This window comes from Pristis pectinata, chromosome 2 (assembly GCF_009764475.1).
Source record: "Pristis pectinata isolate sPriPec2 chromosome 2, sPriPec2.1.pri, whole genome shotgun sequence".
In the NCBI taxonomy this organism is placed as follows: domain Eukaryota; kingdom Metazoa; phylum Chordata; class Chondrichthyes; order Rhinopristiformes; family Pristidae; genus Pristis; species Pristis pectinata.
The window spans coordinates 48,892,488-48,915,766 of record NC_067406.1 but is presented as its reverse complement, the minus strand read 5'-3'; the positions used below and the strand labels follow the sequence as shown (position 1 = coordinate 48,915,766).

Below are 23,279 nucleotides of genomic sequence, written 5' to 3'. Positions count from 1 at the left end.
AATCTTAGAATTAGAGGGTACAGTTTCAAAACAGAGATGAGGAGAAATTTCTTTAGCCAGAGGGTGGTTCATCTGTGGAATTCCTTGCCAGGTACAGCAGTGGAGGTCAGATCATTGGGGGCATTTAAGGAAGAGATAGATAGATATCTAAATAGTCAGAGTATCAAGGGATATGGTGATAAGGCCAGTAATTGGGATTTTTTCCCCTCCCCCCCCATTTCTCATTTCTTTTTCTTTTTTCCCTTTTCCTTGGAGCAGACTCGATGGGCCAAATGGCCTACTTCTGCTCCCTTGTCTTGTGACCTTGTGATCTTGTGAATTTATAGCTCATGATTGCCAGAACCCCATTGGCAATTCGACCACAACATATTGAGAAAAGTCTAAAGTGTCATATTACTAGAACCAAGTGTTCCAAATGAACCAAATAGGTTGCCTCAATTGGGTCTTTCTCTATTTTTCAACTGTGATTATACTCTCTCATCAACTATGGCAAACAAGAGGAAGGTTCTAAACATTATTTTAAGAGACATCTTCATGTGAGGCTAGAAAATGTGTTCTGTTGACTCTACAGTGGTCAGGATTGAACCCTTTCCCTTACCCCAATCCATGCTCTCTGCAGCCTTCTCTGACTTTCTCCTCATGGAACTTCCACAAATAGTAATAATGAAGTTGAGGATCTATAGCTGGTATTTCCTGTCAAATGTGTTGCATGTAGATCTGCAACCAAACTTGCCTTAATTATTCCAGTGAAGCCCAGATAGCTTTCATCAGTGTTTGACATTTTTGGTTTACACTGCTATAGTAAAATTGGGTCCAGATCAGCTGCATATGGTTGAAATGATGAATCATCAGAAGATGGCTGGACCAAAGACTGAGGAATTCCAAGTGCAATGTCCTCCTGCATGTGCGTATAAGTTTGCAAAAAAAGATTTTGCCATCTGTTGAGTAATTTCCAGCACCATTTACAACCACAAAGCCCCTTTTCTCTAGGGTGCATGTTAGATTTTTGCTAATAACCAGAACTAGGGAGTGCATATCAGTACTAAGACCAACGATAGTAATATTATCTCTAGCTCATTTATTTGAGGTTTTTGAAAATCACAGGCAATATCAGTTTTTTTTTGCTTGATCCTGACTGCCCTTTGGTTTGTGGCGCCATTCTGTGTGAATGGATGGTGATTTCCCCCTTATAAGATATTAAAAGCTGAGGTATGCATGCCATTCCATATGCCTATCACAATGAAGTAATTTGTTGGGGAAAAAAGTAACCTCCACAATGCTTAGCTTCTTTCACAACTTTCCCTATTAGGGAAACAGCTGATAATAGCTTATAGTAAGATTTAGTCAACAAATGGGAGGCAATGAAAGGTCCAACTGCCTCACTGCGCCCTTCACTAACAACCTGAATTCCAAGCCCCCAGCATCCACAGGTCACCTCTGAGCAATAGTTTAGTTTTAACAAGGACAAGTCAGAGACTGGGTAATTTGTGACAAATGAACCATCAAATGAATTGGGAGTGTGATGAAACATTTATCTTACAGCTGGAGCAATATTCAAGAACTATGTCAGCATCTAGGTCAAAGCAGAGTCATAAGAGATTGCAGATACTGGAATCTGGAGCAACAAGCAATCTGCTGGAGGAAAGGAAACGTTCACATTTCAGGTCAAAAACCTGCACCAGGACCTGTCCTGATCCAGGTCCTGATGCAAAGTTTTGACCCAAAATGTTGATAATTCTTTTCCTCCCATAGATGCTGCTCAGCCCGCTGAGTTCCTCCAGCAGGTTGTTGCTCTCGGTCAAAGTAGTCTGCCTTGGTCACAAGTCACAATTTCTACACACTGAAAATTGTGGTTGCTGTAAGTGCTTCGTATAGAATGCAGAGTATTAACCCAGCGACAAAGAAAGACAAGAATAATGTGAACAGTATTACTACCAACAACTTAGCCAAAAATATAGGGAAGATATGAAATGAGGTGAGGCAGATGGAAAAGCTAAGGGGTTTAGGGAAGATATTTCAGAATTCATCATCTGGATTGTTAAGATCACGTCTGCAAATTTTCCCAAAGGTTCTCTCCAGTCTCCGATTAGATTCAAATAACTGGTTTCTTTGTAAAGAAGCATCAGGATATGTTGCCTGGCTTTTGGTGAGAAGAGCTATTCTTCTCTGGGGATCTCAACATTCCTGCAATACCTTTGGCCTTTGACTTCTTATTGATAATCGTTATAGCATATGGTACAAATCTCAGTGGCATGAAGGGACAGAACTACTTTGGGGGTGCCTTTGAGGGTAATAGGACATATTAAAAAGTCCAGTAGTGAAAATACATGTGCAATCCATGGCTGTATTAAAAAAGGCACTGGTTACAAAGATGAGATTATGTTAAACTTTAGCCTCCATCTGCATTATTGGATGTGATTTTGTACACAGTCATTTGTGATTTAGAAGGTACAATCTGAAAAGGTTGTAGAGGCAGATTGAACAACAATTGTTAAAGGGAAATTAGATATATATTTAAAGTGAAAAATATTCCAAGACAATAAGAAAAGCACAAGAGAATGTGATTAATTGAATAGCAAAGACTACTAATTGACTACCGAAGAGCCACTCCGGATACAATGGCGTCCTACTGTGCGGTATCATTCCATGGTGCAATGCAATGCTAAGGAGGAGCAAGGATGGAAAGCATGAGTTGGTGAAGTTGGAGAAATCAAATTCTGTGAGGGTTATCAGTTGGAATTGAATACAAAGATGGAAACATTGAACAAATACATGAAAATTTTAATTTGAACCTAATGAGATCTGAAGCCAATAAGGGTCAGTAAGGAAAGGCGTATCAGGCAAGCAGGCTGGAGGGTGGGATGTAGAAAACACGGGTCTAATTGAATTGATATTAATTGATATTGGAAGAAGGGACTCCAATCAGAATAGATTTGTAAGAGTGAATTCCAAAGACTGAAAAAAGCATAGCTGATGATTTTAGCAGCGGAAGTACATTTGCAGTTATGGAGGTGGATGATTTAAAGGAGGTGAAAGTTACAGTTGATGTAATGGACACAGCAACGTAGGATAAAAATGTAAGCAGTTTGAAGGAGTCAAGGTTAAGTTAATTCATTGGCTCTGGGAGTGTTTGAATTTGAGGGCATGGGTGTGCTGTTTCTGGTCTAAGATGATGGACATTTTAAAGTTAATTTCCCTAGGTTTAGTTAGATTACTTCATGTGGTTTCACACCCTTTAAATTCAATTTGGAGAACTTTGCACTGCTGATATAAGCTGGAAGTATCCAACAGTTGATTATTTCCAGACGATAAGCACAGAACATTGAAATCCCCTCAATCAACAATGTGTTCCAATTCTGCTGATGTACAGAAGGTCAAAAAGCTAAAACTGCAGATGCTTGAAATCTGAAATAAAAGCAGAAAATGCTGGAAATAGTCCATAGATCGGGCAGCATTGGAAACAGAACTAACGTTTCAGGCCGATGACCTTTCATCGGAACTGGGAAAAGTTAGAAATCAAACATGTTTTAAGTTGCAGAGAAGCGGGTGGGGTGAAGAAAACAAAAGGGAGATCAGTGAAGTGGAGACCAAGAGATGCAAATGTTGGTGCTGCTGGCCGAGGCAGGATGGTGAAGGCCTGTTACTTGCAGCTGAGCTGTTTGGGGAGAAGGAGATGAATGAGGATAAGAGGAGACAGAGAAGGAAGTGCTGAAACTGTGAGATTTTGAACATTGTTGATGCTGGAAGTCTGAATTTAGAGAGATGCTGGAAATATCCAGCTGCTCAGGCAGCATCTGTTTTTTTTTTGCCTTCAGGCAGATAATCTGAGGAAAGAGTAAAACTGAGTCAATGTTACAGACTCATGACCTTTTATGTTACAGGTTGATCGATCAATTTTTTCTATGGGCCTTACCTGCTCTAACATACCCCCATCTGAAAGGGAAACACTCTGCTCACAAAGAATCAATCCCAGAATTGTCATCAAACCTACTGACAAGGGTGACACTGTTGTTCTTCTTCAAACTGACCTCCACCTCACTTCCTCATACCCTTTTACTTTTAAGCATAATAAAGGAATTAATTCTTACTGAGAAACTGTGATTGGATCAGATGGCTATTTTACACGCCACTTGAATTTATTTTAATTGGACTTCAGCAGCAATTTCCTGTTAGCTGAATTTGGTTAAAATGATCCTAATGCATATAAATTTAAATGAAGCAATCCAATGGTAGGGACTTTCCATGAACTACTGTAGCTTTATCAGAGATGGTGCAGAAATGACAGGAATGGGAGTTTGTAGCTAGTTATGCTGTTTGTCCAATGACCTTGCGTACTTTCTGCCAAAGTTATGTCAGGAAATCAGGAGAACCCCTGTGGAAATTCCTGGCAAAAGTGGTTAGAGAAGAAGGCAAACATTTAGAGGGGTGGGGGGGGGGTGGCTGGGGGAGGGTTGAACGGAGACATGCAGCAATTTCTAACAGTTCCTGTGCAAATAAGGTATAATGCTTAACACACTGTTGGAATGGGATGGAATTAGAAGGTTTAAAGTTCCAAGACGTTTGATTTTAGGGAAAGCATTGCAGCTGTGTTGAGGAAATTAAAAAAAAATAATTGATTTGTTTATGGCAAACTATAGATCTTGGACACCAAAGAAAGCAGTTCATCTGATGAAGAAGGAATGAAGCTGTGTATTGTATTGTTTTACAATGAACAACAGGAGATCTGGAACCTGAAGGCAATAATAGGCACATCTGAGAAACATTTCATACTATGTATGAAAAATATTTGCTTAATACTAGGTTTCAATCTTAGAGAAAAAGCATTGACCAATGTACAACAGACTTGTTGCCAAATCATGTTGAGAGCACATTAGATAGACAATCATAGCTGGGATAAAAGTTAATGAAGTTAGAGCCAGATTATTAAGAAAAAAAGAGTTCCGATCTCCAGGAGGTTTATGATATTTGCAGTATAGCAGAAGCCAGGAAAAGACAGCAAGAGCGCTTAAGCAATACCAGCATCATTATAAGTTATGAATGCAACAGAGATGTCACTTCATACAGTGAAATAATCCAATCCAGCTGGTCAAACAGATTGTGAATTGTAGAAATTGAGGGAAATTGCATGAAATGGACAACGTCCAGCCTACAGCTGAATGTGAATGTGACATAGAAAAAATACATTTTGCCACGGAATGCCAGCCTTATCAGATAGCAGGGAACCACAAAAATATAGCTTGGAAAAGCAGGTAAGAGTGAAAAAAGGACTAATGATGATATCTGGCAGGTGATGATGTCATGTGGACTGATGTCTGGCAGGTGATATTGTCATATGGACAACTGATCACTTAAACAATGGAAACGTTTATTTCAAATTCAACCATTTTATGGATTTGGCATTATAACAAACTTGTACGGATTGAGTACTGGTATAAAGGACAGAAAACAGAGTAGGAATAAACGGTTAACTTGTGTTTCCCTGCTGATAGTGACCTTCCAATATTTGCAGGTTAGGAGACAGCAAATGGTACTGGGTCCTCAGCTGGTCACAGTTTATGTTGATATGTTAGATGAAAGGTTAAAATTGTAAAAAAAATCCAGCTTTTCTGATGATACAAGCTAGGTGGGAACTTGAGTTGTGAGGAGGATGCAAAGTGTCTAAAAAGTGATATAGACAGGCAGATGAAGTACAATGTTGGAACATGCTATGTTGGCATTCATTTCGAGAGGTATAACGTATAAAAGTAAAGAAGTGTTGATGAGGCTCTATGGGGCACTGGTGAGACCTCATTTGGAATACTGTGTGCAGTTTTGGGCCCCTTATCCTTGGAAGGATGTACTGATGTTGGAGAGGGTTCAGAAGAGATTTACGAGGATGATTCCCAGAATGAAAGGGCTTACTTATGATGATCGTTTGTCGGCTCTTGGACTGTACTCACTGGACTACAGAAGAATGAGAGTACAGAAGAATGAGAAACATTTCGAATGTTGAAAGGACTGGACAGGGTAGATGTGGCTAAGTTGTTTCCCTTGGTGGGTGAGTCCAGGACTGGAGGACACAGTCATAGAATTAGTGGGTAACCGTTTAGAACAGAAATGAGGAACAGTTTTTTTAGCCAGAGGGTAGTGAATTTATGGAACTCTTTGCCACATACAGCTGTGGAGGCCTGATCATTGGGGGCGTTTAAGGAGGAGATTGATAGGTATCTAATTAGGCAAGGTATCAAAGGATATGGGGATAAGGTGGGAAATTGGGGCTAGATGGGAATAGTTTAGTTTAGCTCATGGAGCAGACTCGATGGGCCGAATGGCCCACTTCTGCTCCCTTGTCTTGTGATCTTGTGAAATGTAAGATTGTGTGCTTTAGTAGAAAGAATTAAAAAAAGAGAAACTAGACAATGTTAGTGCAAAGAGGGATCTCACTGTGCTTTGTCATGAGATAGAAAAATTAAACACGTAGGTACAGTAAGCAGTTAGGAAGGCAAATAGCATGATGGTCTTTCTTGAAATGGGTTTAGACTACAAAAGCAGAGAGGTCGTACTAAGATTGTACAGAATTTTGGTGAGATCTCACTTGGACTATGTGTATTTTTGTCCTCCATACATACAGCAGGAAATTCTTGCTTTGAGTTCAGTGCAGCATATTTTCACAAGATAGTTGTCCAATGAAGAGAGATTGAATAAGATTGGCTTATACTCACTGGATTTTAGAAGAATGAGTGGTGATCTGATGGAGACAATTAAGATTCTGGAGATTGATAGCACAGTTGAAGAAAGGCAGTTTCCTCTGGCTGGGAACTCTGGAACAAGACCTAGATTTATGTTCAGAGTTCTGTCATTGAAAACTGAGGTGAGAAGAAGATGAAAAGAAATTTTTCCTCCTGCAGAATGTCCAAAATCTATTTCCGGGGGCAGGAGTTGTCTATACTCACAGTGCTGAGTTTGGAAGCCATTTAAACACTAAATGGCCAGAAGCTACAGGGATTGGGGCAGGAGGGTAGTGACTGAAGTGCAGGATTGGGCAGGAAAGTGGTCTGAGGCTGAGGCTCAGTCATGATATTAAATAGCAGAATGGGCTTGAGTGGCCTTTTGGACAACCCCTGCTATTTCCTGTGTTCCTACATTATGCCACTGTTATAAGAAACAAGGTGAAGAGTTAACAATTCATTTGCAGTGTTGGTGAAATGTATTACTTACAATGTCAAGCCAATAGGATAATGTAATGTGGCCTGTGAAATACAAAGAAAAATATCCAAGTACACAATCTCAATTATAGAACAGCACGTACGGACAATCCGTGAACATTTGCAGATGTGAACAGGAAGACAAACCTAAAAAATACTGCCGTCGTTAAGAGTAAGTAAAGTTTCCCTGAGACAGGGAAAGGATGGTAGGGTGAAGGAAGCATGGTTGACAAGAGAGGTGAGACATTTAGTCAAGAGGAAGAAGGAAGCATACTTAAGGTTTAGGAAGCAAAAATCAGGCAGGGCTCTTGAGAATTATAAGGTAGCCAGGAAGGAGCTTAAGAAGGGACTTAGGAGAGCTAGAAGGGGACATAAGAAGGCCTTGGCAAGTAGAATTAGGAAAACCCCAAGGCGTTCTACACGTATGTGAAGAACAGAAGGATGATTAGAGTGAGGGGAGGATTGCTGAGGGATAATGTGCCTAGAGGCGGAGGAGGTAAAGGAGGTCCTTGTTTCAGTGTTCACTAGGGAGAGGGACTTTAACGAATATGAGGTCAGTGTAGAACAGGCTAATGTGATGGAGCACGTTGAGGGTAAGAAAGAGGTAGTGTTGGAGCTTCTGAAAAACATTAGGATAGATGTCCCCAGGGCCAGACAGAATATACCCTAGGTTACTACAGGAAGTGATGGAAGAGATTGCCGGGGCACTGACGATGATATTTGCATCCTCCCTGGCCATGGGAGTGGTGCTGGAGGATTAGAGGATGGCAAATGTTGTTCCCTTGTTCAAGAAAGGTAATAGGGATAATCCTGGGAATTATAGACCAGTCAGTGGTAGGCAAGCTATTGCAGAGGATTCTTTGGGACAGGATTTACGAGCATTTGGAGAAGCATAGTCTTATTAGGGATAGTCAGCATGGTTCCCCATGGTAGGCTCATCCAGAAAGTCATGAGGCATGGGATCCATGGAGACTTGGCTGCATGGATTCGGAATTGGCTTGCCCACAGAAGGCAGCGGGTGGTAGTAGATGGAGAGTATTCTGCCTGGAGGTCAGTGACTAGTGGTGTTCTGCAAGGATCTGTTCTGGGATCGCTGCTCTATGTGATTTTTATAAGTGACTTGGATGAGGAAGTAAAGGGATGGGTTAGTAAGTTTGCAGATGACATGAGGGTTGGAGGTGTTATGGATAGTGTAGAAGGTTGTCACGGGTTACAACGGGATATAGACAGGATGCAGAGTTGGGCGGAGAAGTGGCAGACTGAGTTCTATCCGGAAAAGTGTGAAGTGATACACTTTGGAAGAATGAACTTGAAGGCAGAGTACAAGGTTAATAGCTGGATTCTCGGCAGTTGGAAGAAGAGAAGGATCATGGGGTCCAAGTCCTTAGATCCCTCAAAGTTGCTGTGCAAGTTGAAAGGGTGGTTAATAAGATATATAGTGTGCTGGCCTTCATTAGTTGGGGGATTGAGTTCAAGAGCTGCGAGGTAATGTTGCAGCTCTATAAAACTCTGGTTAGACCACACTTAGAATATTGTGTTCAGTTATGGTTGCCTCATTATAGGAAGGATGTGGAAGCTTTAGAGAGGGTGCAGAGAAGATTTACCAGGATGCTGCCTGGATTAGAGAACATGTCTTATAAGGATAGGTTGAGCAAACCAAGGCTTTTCTCTTTGGAGCAACGCAGGATGAGAGGCGACTTGATAGAGGTGTATAAGGTTATGAGGGGCATAGATAGAGTGGTCAGCCAGCACCTTTTCACTAGGGTGACAATGTTTATTCACACAGAGAGTGGTGGGTGCCTGGAACGCACTGCTGGAGGTGATGGTAGAGGCTGATATAATAGGGTCATTTAAGACACTCAGATAGGCACATGGATATAAGAAAAATTGAGGGTTATGGGCTGTGTAGAAGGGAAGGTTTAGATTGACCATGGCGTAGGTTTATATAGGTCGGCACAATGTTGTGGGCCGAAGGGCCTGTACTGTGCTGTACTGTTCTATGTTCTATGTTGTAAGTACATAAAAGAGTGTTAACACATTTAGAGGCTTACAATACATGGGCACGAAAGCAGAGGCAAATGTACACTTGAGCACTTGCCCACCAAAGATAGTGACATCTATCCTTTGTGATTAAATTCAGAATTAGATAGACATAATGTGGAAACATCAATTCAAGAAGAAACACAGAATAGTGGTTGTAATCAACTTACAGAATGAAAATGAGAAAATGCAGAAAATATAGAGCCACAAGCATGTCATTATCCAGAACAGATCACTGAAAAAGTGTTAACTGTTATGAAAGCTAAATTATATTAGCATGTTTACTATATGTTTTGGCTACAGGCAAGTTCAATTAGATGGACTTCTGAAAGTTATGCACGTTTAATAGTCTCCTGGTAGATATGGCCTTTGGGATAAAGTCAGCTGTGGAAATTATTCAACACATCACAACACAGGTGCAGCATGACATTGAAGGAGTTGATATTACAATAGATACTTTGTTTAAGTCAGGATATTACAACAGAAGCATGACCTGTGATGGAAAATGTACTCATGTTAGGTGGAAGACTGAAGTAATATTACCCTAATATGTTAAAGTCATGGTCACAGCAACGTTATTTAAAAAAATGTAGTAATTATACAGCTGGAAAAATCAAGCAACAAGAAACCTTCAATGTTATGTATTGCATATTTAGGTTAGGTCCTACTTGTTCAGATGCCATAAAATGAAAAAAAATCTTCATGAAAAGATTTCAAATGGCACAAGAGTAAACAAAGAAAATGATAGCACTCAAGAAATGCCCTACTTAGTAAAGAAAACTTTGGTGCTGAAATCCTTAAATGTTCCCAAACTCATGAAGATTTCCTTTTCAGGATGACAAATTGATATGTTTCATATCTCAATCCAGTGATGCCAAAATGCAGACAGATTTCTAACTTCTAGTAGGTGGATGCAAAGTATTTCATAATTGTATCCATACAAAAGATTTTACGGTGGGCAATGATTACGTTTCTGAAGACAATTGTGAAAAAGCCATTTTTTTAAACCTTAAATAACCTTCAAACAATGGGTGAAAAAGTTGATGCTGATCCAATTTTGGATAAATGTAGGAGCTGGGAGGGCACTGGTGTTGAGGCACAATATCGTGGGCAAGATTTCTCAAACCTGGAAATATGACAGTTACCAAAACGACGGCCAGTGATGTTTGAAACCTTGGGGTGTCTGCCTAAATCATTTGTGATGCTCTTTGATGACATTCCTCAGGGTTTTAAGTTTGTGTTTGGACATTGCTCTCAAATTGAGCAGAAATTGGGCTCAGCTTATATTGCAAATGCTGCATTCAGCCTTTTAAAAAAAAGGGATATGGGATCACTGGAAAAGCCACAGTTGCTGGAGAGAAAGCAGTAGTCAACCACCTTCTTAAACTGCTGCGGTACTTTTGGGAAAGATCTTCCTGTAGTGTGGTTAAATAGGGAGATTCAGGATTTAGAGTTAGTGAAGATGAAGGAATGAGTTTATTTCCAAGTCAAGGTAGTGGACTCTGGAGGAGAACTAACAGATGGTGGAATCTCAATGCATCCACTGCCCTTGTACTTCTCCATGGCAGAGATCACTGGTTTAGGATTGCTATTATAGTAGGTTTGTGGATGGCATACACTGTGCCTGTATAGCACTGATAATGGTACCGGTAGTTTATGGTGGTGGATAGACGCCACTTTACCAGATGGTGTTGATTTTCATGTGTGTTGTTGGAGCTACCCACATTCAGGCAAGAAGAGAATATTCCATTACACTCCTGACTTGCGCCTTGTAGATGGTGGAAAGGCTCTGGGGAATCAGGTGGTGATTCAGTTATCATATGATACTTAGTTTTCTGCAGCCACAGTAGTTATATAGTTTGTCCAATTAACTGTTGGCACTGGAGCGTGGCGACTCTTTGCAAGCTGCTCTCAGCAGATCTATTCATTACGTTTATTATAATCATTCTAATCTTTTAAATCTCAATTCTATGACTTTAAGTAAGATAAAGATGAACTCTTGATCTCACAATTTACCTCATCATGGCCCTTGAATCTCATTTGCTCACCTGCACTGCACTTTCTCTGTATCTATAACACTATATTCTGCATTCTGTTGTCTTTCCTTTTGTACTACCATGATGTACTTATGTTTGGAATGATCTTATTGGATGGCATGGAAAACAAAGCTTTTCACTGCATCTTGGTCCATGTGACAATAATAAACCAATTACCAATTCCCAATTCCCAATTCCTATATAGACACAATACTGGAATCTACGAGAATACAGAATCCAGGTAAACCCTGTATCCAAAAAGCAGGACAAATCCAATCTGGCTAATTAGCATTCAGTACATGCTCAATCATAAGCAAAGGAATGCAAGTTCTCATTAACTAGAATCGTTGGGGGGTGGGATCCGTACTGGAGAGACTGGGGAAGAGGTGTTTGGCTCTCAAATAGAGGAGGCTAGGAGTAAGCACCATAGGCAGGTGATAGAGAAGGGATGTGTTCAGACAGGCTTGAGATTTGTCTATTTTAACGCAAGGAGTGTTGTGAACAAGGTGGATGAGCTTAGAGCTTGGATCGATACTTGGAGTTATGATGTGGTGGCCATTACGGAGACTTGGATGGCTCCGGAGCTGGAATGGTTGATTCAAGTGCCGGGTTTTAGATGTTTCAGGAAGGACAGGGAGGGAGGCAAGAGAGGTGGGGGAGTGGCACTGTTGATCAGAGATAGTGTCACGGCTGCGGAAAAGATAGACGTTGTGGAGGGATTGTCTACGGAGTCTCTGTGGGTGGAGGTTAGGAGCAGAAAGGGGTCGATAACTGTGCTGGGTGTTTTTTATAGGCCGCCCAATAGTGACAGGGTTATTGAGGAGCAGATAGGGAAGCAGATCCTAAAAGTGTGTGAGAATAACAGAGTTGTTGTGATGGGGGATTTTAACTTCCCAAACATCGATTGACATCTCCAGAATGTGATGGGTTTAGATGGGGTGGAGTTTTTTAGATGTGTTCAGGAAGGGTTCTAGACACAGTATGTAGATAGACCTACAAGAGGAGAGGCTGTGCTTGATTTGATATTGGGTAATGAACCTGGTCAGGTGTCAGATCTCTCAGTGGGTGAACATTTTGGTGATAGTGATCATAATTCTATCTCCTTTACGTTACCACTGGAGAGGGACAGGAACAGACAGGCTAGAAAGGTGTTTACTTGGAGTAAAGGGAATTATGAGGCTCTCAGGCAGGAAATTGGAAGACTAAATTGGGAACAGATGTTCTCTGGGAAAAGTACGGAAGATATGTGGCAAATATTCAGGGGATATTTGTGTGGACCTCTGCATAGACATGTTCCGATGAGACAGGGGAGTCATGATAGGATACAGGAACCGTGGTGTATGAAGGCTATAATAAATCTAGTCAAAAGGAAAAGAAAAGCTTACAAAAGGTACAGAGAGCTAGGTAATGTTAGAGATCTGGAGGAGTACAAAGCTAAAAGGAAGGAACTTAAGAAAGAGATTAGGAGAGCCAGAAGGGGACATGAGAAGGCCTTGGCGGGCAGGATTAAGGAAAACCCCAAGGCATTCTACAAGTACGTGAAGAGTAAGAGGATGAAATGCGAAAGGATAGGGCCTATCAAGTGCAGCAGTGGGAAAGTGTGTATGGATCTGGAAGAAATAGCGGAGGTACTTAATGAATACTTTACGTCAGTATTCACAACGGAAAAAGATCTGGGGGATTGTAGTGGGGACTTGCAGTGGCCTGAAAAGCTTGAGCATGTAGATATTAGAAAAGAGGTGGTGCTGAAACTTTTGGAAAGCATCAAGTTAGATAAGTCGCCGGGACCGGATGAGATGTATCCCAGGTTGCTGTGGGAGGCAAGGGAGGAGATCGCGGAGCCTCTGACGACGATCTTTGTGTCGTCCATGGAGATGGGAGAGGTTCCGGAAAATTGGAGGGTTGCGGATGTTGTTCCCTTATTCAAGAAGGGGAGTAGGGATAGCCCAGGAAATTATAGACCGGTGAGTCTTACCTCAGTGGTTGGTAAGCTGATGGAGAAGATCCTGAGAGGTAGGATTTATGAACATTTGAAGAGGTATAATATGATTAGGAATAGTCAGCATGGCTTTGTTAAGGGCAGGTCCTGCCTTACGAGCCTGATTGAATTTTTTGAGGATGTGACGAAGCACATCGATGAAGGGAGGGTAGTAGATGTAGTGTATATGGATTTCAGCAAGGTGTTTGATAAGGTACCCCATGCGAGGAGACATGGGATCCAAGGGGACATTGCAGTGTGGATCCAGAACTGGCTGGCCCACAGAAGGCAAAGAGTGGTTGTTGAAGGGTCGTATTCTGAGTGGAGGTCGGTGACCAGTGGTGTACCTCAGGGATCTGTGCTGGGACCCTTGCTCTTTGTGATTTTTATAAATGACCTGGATGAGGAAGTGGAGGGGTGGGTTAGTAAGTTTGCGGATGACACGAAGGTTGAGGGTGTTGTGGATAGTTTGGAGGGCTGTCAGAGGTTACAGAGGGACATAGATAGGGTGCAGAGTTGGGCTGAGAAGTGGCAGATGTAATTCAACCCAGATAAGTGTGAAGTGGTTCATTTTGGTAGGTCAAATATGTTGGCGGAATATAGTATTAATGGTAGGACACTTGGCAGTGTGGAGGATCAGAGGGATCTTGGGGTCCAAGTCCATAGGACGCTCAAAGCAGCTGCCCAGGTTGACTCTGTGGTGAAGAAGGCATATGGTGTATTGTCCTTCATCAATCGGGGAATTGAATTTAGGAGCCGTGAGGTATTTTTGCAGCTATATAGGTCCCTGGTCAGACCCCACTTGGAGTATTGTGCTCAGTTCTGGTCACCTCACTACAGGAAAAATGTGGAAGCCATAGAGAGGGTGCAGAGGAGATTTACAAGGATGCTGCCTGGAATGCGGAGCATGCCTTATGAAAGCAGGTTGAGGGAACTCGGCCTTTTCTCCTTGGAGAGATGGAGGATGAGGGGGGACCTGATAGAGATGTATAAGATGATGAGGGGTATTGATTGGGTAGATAGTCAGAGGCTTTTCCCTAAGGATGAATTGGTGGCCACAAGAGGACATAGGTTTAAGGTGCTGGGGAGTAGATATAGAGGAGATGTCAGGGGTAAGTTTTTTACTCAGAGAGTGGTGAGTGTGTGGAATGGGCTGCTGGAAATGGTGGTGGAGGCGGATACGATAGGGTCTTTCAAGAGACTGTTGGATAGGTACATGGAGCTGAGTAAAATAGAGAGCTATGGGTAAGCCTAGTATTTTCTAGGGTAGGGACATGTTCGGCACAGCTTTGTGGGCCGAAGGGCCTGAATTGTGCTGTAGTTTTTCTATGTTTCTATGTTTCTAAGATGTGCTATCAGAGAGCACTTGCTCAAGCATAGCTGTCCACCAATGGTCAGTTTAGCCTTCACCTGGACCACATGACTCCAGGCTTTACTTTTGTCAAAACAAACTAAATTCCAGAGCCAAATGCTCCACCATCAACGTCCAGGGGCAACCAATGGTTGGAGGTGAAAGTAGAATTGGTCATTTTCTTTTTGACCACTTGAATGCCAGAGCTCCTCCTGGCTACAAATTATTACCACAGGTCTCTGCCAGCCCCTCCACTTCCTCCTTTCTGAGACTAACACCCAAGCTTGCTTATTGGCTGAGTCAATTGATTTTTGTTCGGGTTCTGACCAAGAATTTGACTAATAATTGAAACTCATGAAAAGACAGTGACCTGAAACTTTAACTTCCCTTCCGCTTGACCTGTTAAGTATTTACAGTATTTTATTTGTTTGTTTGTTTTAGTTACACAGGATTGTTTGTGCATTTGAAATATTTTTTGGTATTTTCCAACCTGGTTGACTTTTTAAATCTGTATTTGGAGTACTGCTCAGCAACACTCAAAAAACATTCGGTTTTTAAGAACAATTGGCTCACTCTGGTGATATCAGCCAGGAAGATCCCCTTGAGACGTAGTCAGTATTTAGCATTGATATTGATGGTTTTCCCTTGTTTCCTAGCTGGATAGGAGCCTTCTTTATTTTAATTAAGTCTGCTGAAAATCTTGCCAGAAGCGGATTTAAATAAGTGCAGCTATGTATTGTTTAATTTGGAACTACAACACACATTTTTTTTTCTGTTTTTGTTTGGCTGGTGATATGGAAAGGCAAAAAGATACAGTTTCTTCTTTCTTGTGAGCAAGTGCAAAAATGGCTGCAAGTCTATGCAAATATGCTTTGGTTGGCAGCCATGAAGAGTAATCCTATTTTCTGTCTGTGTGTTGTGTGCCTAAAAATAAATATACAGAAAATATGCATGTACAATAATTTAATAGTTGCAATATTTTGAAAACTGGAGAACTAGGCAAAAAAAGATGGTGATGGAAAGTAAGTTACCTGAGTGGTGATTCTGAAAGAGCAAATTGGCAAGATTTGCAGACTTTATAAAGAGAGTGATGGGGCAGCAAATCTTGCCAATTTTTTCCTGATCTCCATGGACTTGGCTCATTCTAGCACAGGCTGCATTTTGCTGAGACAGATGAGGGGCAAAAAATTAAACAACTCTCCATAATCCTTGAATTCTGGTGGGGAACGGTTGTAAATGATGGTGCGAACAAAATTTATACTGCATTGTCAGTGTTGTGGGCTTTGGGTTCGATTTCCGATAAAAGTTCGGTAGGTGTTATATGCACAAAACTATTGAGCAAATGTGGTTAAAGGATGGATAAGTGCCAGTTTCTTCCTTTTTTTTAATGGAGTACACACATGGTCAGCCACATAACCTTACAATGAAATAAAAAGTGATGAAGAAATGTTCTATACTTCATCACATAAAGACTCTTCCAAGCACTCAGTAATAAAGTACACACTTGTTTTACACAAAGTCTATTCCATTATCACCTAACAGCTGTTAATGCTTATGTGCTCACTACTGGAGGTGTTGCTAAGCATATGGAAAAGGAATAATTTCCCTGTAAATATAACATAATAGTTCACATTTTTATTTTGTACCTTACAATGAAAATATTCATAAATTGGTGTTAGAAGAATACAATTTTTCATCAGTTCTTGTGCCAACGTAACTGAGCAGTTTAGATTTTTTCCCCAATGAGTAGTTCCCAGAAATAAGATGCAAGTGTCATAAAAGATACTATAGGTGGGACTGGAAGGGCTTCAGGTAGGGCAATTGTTTTGAGCATTCCATTGTTTCTGCGTAATGGTGCAAATTTTCCTCAAGAAATAAGTGGAGGAAATTGCTCATGTTTCAGACTTGGAAGAATGTGGGTGGAAGGATATAGAAAATGATGGGGAAGGATTTAGTGCTCCAGTCCTGGTGTGCTAAACACACCATAATGTTCAAAAACCCAGATCAACCCCTTGGTAGCTGGAGCACCTGCCTGAGCCAGTTGACCCACTAAAATACAAATCATGGACTTGCAAATATACTGGATGCAGTGATTGCTGTATACATATAACTAAAAGCTCAGTTGGAGAAGAGCCAGCAGCAAGTAAGCTTGTGTTAGGGGGAAGCTGGAGTATCATTCTGTTCTGCACAAAACCAGCCTGGGCCACTGTCACTCTTCCTTAACCCTCCCTGAGATTGGCTCTTGTCCCGGGCAGTCCCCTGCTGGACATCAAAGTTCATCGGAGTAAAAGATGTACACAGATGAAGGACCTGAAACCCTCATGGGCATCAAATATATAAACTGCAACACTGTTTTATTATATCAATACAATTATTCCATGTCATTAGGGTTTTATTGTTAGTTGTTAATTATGTTGGTAATGTAAGAGTATTCTGAACACCTTTTTAATGATGCGAATTCCTGTTATAAAAGCATACCTTGGGAGTTGGAATTTTCTTAACTGGTTTTGTCTTAGATAAACGTTTAAGTGTGCCATAAAATCTTCTTTGATCTTCAGTGAGAACTGTAACCAAAGCCCCTTCTTTTCGTGACTGCAACAAAAGCAAAGGGAAATTCAGAAATGCATAAACTAAGACAAAATCTTTACTTATTACAGCACAGATTTCAGCTGTGATTACAGCATATTAACAAAGTGCTGTCTGTTTTAGTGAGACATACAATTTCTGTTGTGTTTTCTTTGACTTAGCAGTACTCCCTCTGAGGATATCAGTGACAAAGAAGTATATGCCTGTTTTCAATTAGAATCATATATGACAACCCATAGTTCAACCCTATTCCCAAATTCAACATAAATAAACAAACAATGCAGTCTATGAGCCTCAACTAAATAACAGTAATTTCAATTATTGTAGCTAAAGTTCACATTCGATGAAAAATAAATAAATAGGTGTGACTATATTGTCTGATTCTAACAAACTATATTTTTGGCTTATTGGGCTAATAATAATTAGCATGCATCACACTGGCTGAGACTTGGATTGGGGAGGAATGATAGAGGTCATTTTCATCTCATCTGGGATGCTAGTGGGACAGTAGACAGTCAGTTATGCCAGATTCCTGCTCACTTAAATCCCTACTTGATTTTCATGGAAGTATTTCAGTGAGGATTGAGGGATGGTGTATGCCATTTTCATGCCTGTGGGTGTGCTGGATGCCAAGGCTCCAGTTTGTCAGTAAAACCTGGCAGATTTAAAGGCCTTGGCAAGACCTGCAGGCAGTGGAGCATTTAAAGGGTTAAGCACAATGGATCTTATAAAGGCCTTATTATTGCTTTTTAAAATTTCCAGCTGGTACTTGGACTTTGGGGCTAGGTCCAGTTCTTTTAAATCTTAATTTAACCATGAACCAGCGATTTTGTCTCAAAAATTTCATCAAGTTGACTTACTCAGAAGACATGAGGAATACCAGATGAATGCCAAGCTGTTAAGTTGCTTGACGAATACTTACGGTCCCCAGTAATCACCTGCAGCCAAACCCAACATCTACAGAATTAGGTCATCAACCTGAAGTATTAACTCTGGTTCTCTCTCCGCAGATTCTGCTTTACCCTTCTGCGTATATCCAGAATTTTCTGTTTTTATTTCAGACATTTTTTTCTGTTGGGAATGTTCATCCACATGAAGCACTTTTTGATATCTTTCTGGGTTAAAGGAGCTATTTAAATGAAATGTGTTTTTGTTCCTGTTATTCCTGTTGGAGATCTACCTATGTAGAATGCAAGCTATTTGGCACTTATCAATACAATACTGAATGTTGTAAATGTCTTATTGTTTCACTAACTGAGGAGTTGCAAATGGAATGAACACTGTGGAGTCATGAGCATATGCCCCCACTTCTGACTTTATAGTGGAGGGCAGGTCATTGTTGATAGAGTTAAAGGTGTTTGGGCATGGGACACTACATTATTGAACTCCTGTAATGATGGCCTGGATCTGAAATTACTGATTTGCAGCAACAGTCACTTTTATTTATGTTAACAATGGAACCAGCCAGTCAGTAAAGAGTTTACCCCTGACAGCCAATAAATTTGATTTTATGATTTTACTAGATCTCACATGTGGTCAAATGCTGACTTGGTTCAGTGTGGCAGTGACTCTCCATCCATCTAAACTGAGCTCTTTTGTCTATGCTTTGTCCAACAATGTAATGAGGTCTGAAGCTGAGTGTCCATTGTTGGAGTCCAGACTGGGCAGGTTATTGTAAGCGTTACTTGATTGCACCTGAAGTCAATGGAACCAAACTTAAGAGGTGCAATATAAAGAGCTGCCAGTGCTAATATATACGTTTAAAGTATTTATTTTGGTAGGTTAGGGCTAATTTTTATTTTCAGTAACTATAATATTGTGATATTTGTGTTCCAGCATCACATTTGGTTTGGTTGAAAGGTAAACAATTTACTCACATAGTTATTATAGCACAGAAAGAGGCCATTTAACCATTAGTTCCATGCTGGCCCCATGCAGAGACGTACCATTTGTCCCCTTCCCTTTTTCCCATGTAGCCCTGCAGGTTGTTCTCTCTCCCATCAACATCCCTTTGATTCTTTTGCCACTTAAGGGGGAATTTATAGTAGCCAATTAACCTATTGGCACATCTTTGGGATGTGGAAGAAAGTAAACCATCTAGCAGAAACAGGGAGAGCATGCATGCTCCACACAGACAGCACCAGAGATCAGGATCAGGATCGAACCGGAGTCCCTGGAGCTGTAAGGCAGCAGCGCTAACTAACACACCACTGATTAACTGAACAATCAGTTATTACATAAAATTATAAAAATGTAAAAATGAATGGGTTCAGTTCTTGGTCCATCTATAAATATATAAACATCCCTGATGACTTTGTCAATTATTCTAATTTGGAAATTGTATCAAAGATTTGTTCGTTTTCCATGACTATTTTAAAGTTACTTATTACAGCTTTAAATAAATATTCTTGACTAAATTTGAAATAACTATTTATATATTATTGAGTTACACAAACTTACTAGGTTACATATTTAAATTAGGCCTCATTTAAATACTTTCTTTCCAATTTGTTGTATTTCTGCAGTGCTCACCAAATTGTTCTCAACCTTGCTGCTCATTTTTGCACCTATTTCAAAACATAAATATGTGGTGTGAAAATCAAGGAGAGCTCTGACCAATGCACCTTAAACCTTTTAGTATTGCCACTGGAGGCTGCACTCAATTATCCTTACACTATTGGATTTCTAATTGCTTTCCCTATATGTCTAGACATTGAATGTGATAAATCTGCCATCACTTCAATGTTTCTCACTAAATCTCCCCTTGATAGTTTAATTCCATTCAGTTTTAACTTATTCATGCTTTCAGAACTCATGGACAATACTTCAAATTTATCAACATTCAATCCAGTTTGCAATTTGTCTGGTTTATTATATTGATGATTAAAATCCTTATGCAAAGCTTCAAGTCTGAGGAGTTCATGACCATGTCACTATGATTTAGAGCATTTATTCAGCAACCTCTGCCACTCCCCTCTCTTACTAACAAATCAGGTTCTCCATTCCCTATCCCTTGGCTTGCATCTTTGTCTAGTTTCTCCTATCTCCCCTCATGACTTCTCAGAACTTATCCTTGAGACCCACTATCAAATCCCTTGATCCTATTCATTCTAAATTCACCCTAATTTTTTGATCAACCAACATTACTTGCTACCCTGTGCATTAGCTTGTGTTGTTAACAGTTACTTCTCCTCGGTTACTGTACTCCTATCAAGTAACTCTTTGGGATTAACTGAATCTTCAAATAAAACATCATTGACTCCTCTGTTCTTGCATCACACTCCTTTACCACCTTTGGTTTTCTCCCCAAAGTCCTGTTAATTATTATCTTCCTCCAGATTACTGTCCTCTTCCCACAAGCTCCTTTTTGAACCCTTCCATCAAAGTCGCAAATGACATCCTTTGACTCGAAAAGAATTCTTCCTGCTTAACTTATTTATGCCTTTTAACATGATTTAGTACATAGTATTAGTACATATGATTTAGTACATCATCTTCTAATACCTTTCCTTCATCTAACTGCTCAAGACATGATTCTGTTCCTGTCTTTACAGTCACAGACAGAGAATCACCTGCAGAAGCATCTCTTCCCATCCCCATGGCATTCCTTCTGAAGTAATCTGATAATCTATTTTTAGGACCCTCTTCCTTTTCACTGAACCAGTGAATTGTGGAATGATAATTACAATAACATACAAAGAAACTGTTTGGTCCATTGACCCAGTCTAGTTTTCCATAAGAATAATCTAGTCAGTCCCATTCCCAACTCCTTCCCAGTAACTCTGTCATATGTTTTCCTCCAATAATCTATCCAATTCCATTATTAAATTGATAACTGATTCTGCTTCTTCCATCCTTTCAGTCAGTGACTTACAGATTATGACTTCTCATCAAACTCTTTTCCTCATACCAACATTATTTACTTTCCCAAGTACTTTAAAATCCATTGGTTCTTAACCCTTTTGCCAATGGAAACAATTCCTCCTTATTTACTTTGTCTGACTCTTCATGATTTTAAACTTGTCTGAAAAATCATCTCTCAGTGGTGACTGCCCGAGGGATAATAATCCCAGCTTCTCTTGTCTACCTATGTAATTCACATCACAGGGATATTTTTACTAAATCTTCTCAGTTCTAGAGCTATCAAATTCTTTCTTTAGTGCAGTGACCAGAATTGGTTACAATACTCACATTGTGCGCATTGTTTCTGCTTTATCATTGCCATTTCTGGTCTCCTATCTTCTTCCTCCAGTAAAAGCCCCAATGGCCCAGGAATTTTTTTATGTTTACTTATTTAATTTTCTGTGTTGTTGGCAAGGTCAGCAGTTATTGCTCATCACTAATTGCCCTTGAACTGAATGGCTTGTTGGGCCACTTTAGAGCTAGGAAACATTGATATATCTGGAGTCACAAAAAGGCCAGAGTTGCTTGGAAGGCATATTTCCTCCTCTGTAATAAACCAGATGGATTTCTGTGACAAAAATTAATGAGTTGATTTTGTAGGCTGCTGCTGGGGAATCTAAAGCTTCCATTTTCTTTCATGCAGCTTCTCTTTCAGGTTTAGATTATTACTGATTATACCCTTTTCCCCACACCCATTCCCTGCCAGTCTCCTCCGGCTCTCCGCCTCATTCAACCCCCTGACTAGCATTGCAACATCTTGCGATGCCTCCACTGCCAATGATCATCTCCATTTCTGACTTTCATTCCCATTGATCATCTCTACAGCAGGACCTTCTCTTCAAACTTTCCACAGTCTTCACCCCCACCACAATATGGTCCCAAGACATTTATTTTGCATTCTCCAATATCACCTTTGGTGGAAGTTTGCAGAGGAAATGTCTAGATGCACAAGGCCTATTCTACTCTTTGCAATGCCATGGGCTTCATGAGTGATAGAATGTTAAGGCCCGAAGTCTTTGCAAAAAGTTCGTATTTCTGAAGTTCGTATTATGGAAAATCTTGTACTACAGCTCTTCAACTACTTTTTAAATGTGGAGAGGATGGTGCAGGAAGAGAAAGAGTAGGATGTCCAACCACAACTTCAACTATTATGTAGATGTTTATGGACACTACAGTCAGTGGATTCAAAACCACAAATTTGGCACTCTATCAATTCATGTACAAACAGAACAGCTACAATTATTCGTCATATAGAAAAAAAGGAAGTATAGTACTCACCCTTTTGTGCATGGTGTTGAAATTATCAATAATTATACCAATGAAAAGATTTAGAGTAAAAAATGTTCCAATGACAATAAAAGCTACAAAGTAGAAGAGGCTGTATGGATTTGCACCCATTTCTGGTTGAAGGTCAATCTGCAGAAGATATTACAAATGTCAGTATTCATTGTCCAGTAGAGTCATCACAATTTAAATTCCATTCAGCAGCAGGAGGCCATTCAGCCCATCATGCATATGCTAGTCCAAAAAGAAATCTCCAGCCTAATCCTATCTTCCAGTGCTAGATCCATGATCCTGTAGGTTACAGTTCTTCAAGTGCACATCCAATTACTTTTTAAATGTGATGAGTGTTTCTGTCTCCACCTTTTTCGGCTTTGAGTTCCAGCCCCCTATAATTCTCTCTGTGATTTTTTTTCTGCCAATAAGTTCTTCTAAAATAGCAAACTATGTCAATTTCCTCCATTGTTTGCAACAGTTACTTTCTGCAGAAGTAGCATTAATTAACTTATATTAATTAATTAATCATATTACATGATCACCATTATAACTAAATGATATCTTTAAATACAAGTACCACACAATTAAATGCTAAACTAATAAATAAACAGCATTGTCAGTGCCTCAAATTAAGGAATAAATAAAAATTTACTCCTGAAAGATAAGCAGCATGGTAATCCCTCACAGTCGTGCATCTTATATGAAGTGGATACATTCTGATAATGCCAGATAGAAGCAGCTCCAATGGGATACAAAGCTGGATTTCTATCCTTTGTGCATATCCTAATTAGGAGCTTTTTATTTTAATTGGAGGTTAAATTGAAAATATAGTGGAGATTACCATTGTTGGTATAGGTATTCAAAATTCTGCTCCTTCTGCTGGTAGTATAGGTTTCTAAAGATCTTTACAGAACAGTCAGTAA

The 23,279-nt window shown here is 40.1% G+C and overlaps 1 protein-coding gene across 1 annotated transcript in view; it reads right to left on the bottom strand.

Annotated features, from left to right (window-relative positions):
• LOC127580705 (sodium channel protein para-like) overlaps positions 1-23,279 on the bottom strand; it is a 135,207-nt gene that overhangs the window by 13,986 nt on the left and 97,942 nt on the right. The window contains exons 19-20 of the mRNA XM_052034476.1: positions 22,353-22,494; positions 17,068-17,171 (exon numbers count right to left, since the gene is read on the bottom strand). Coding sequence (XP_051890436.1) covers positions 17,068-17,171; positions 22,353-22,494 — 246 coding nt within the window. The remainder of the gene's footprint in view (positions 1-17,067; positions 17,172-22,352; positions 22,495-23,279) is intronic.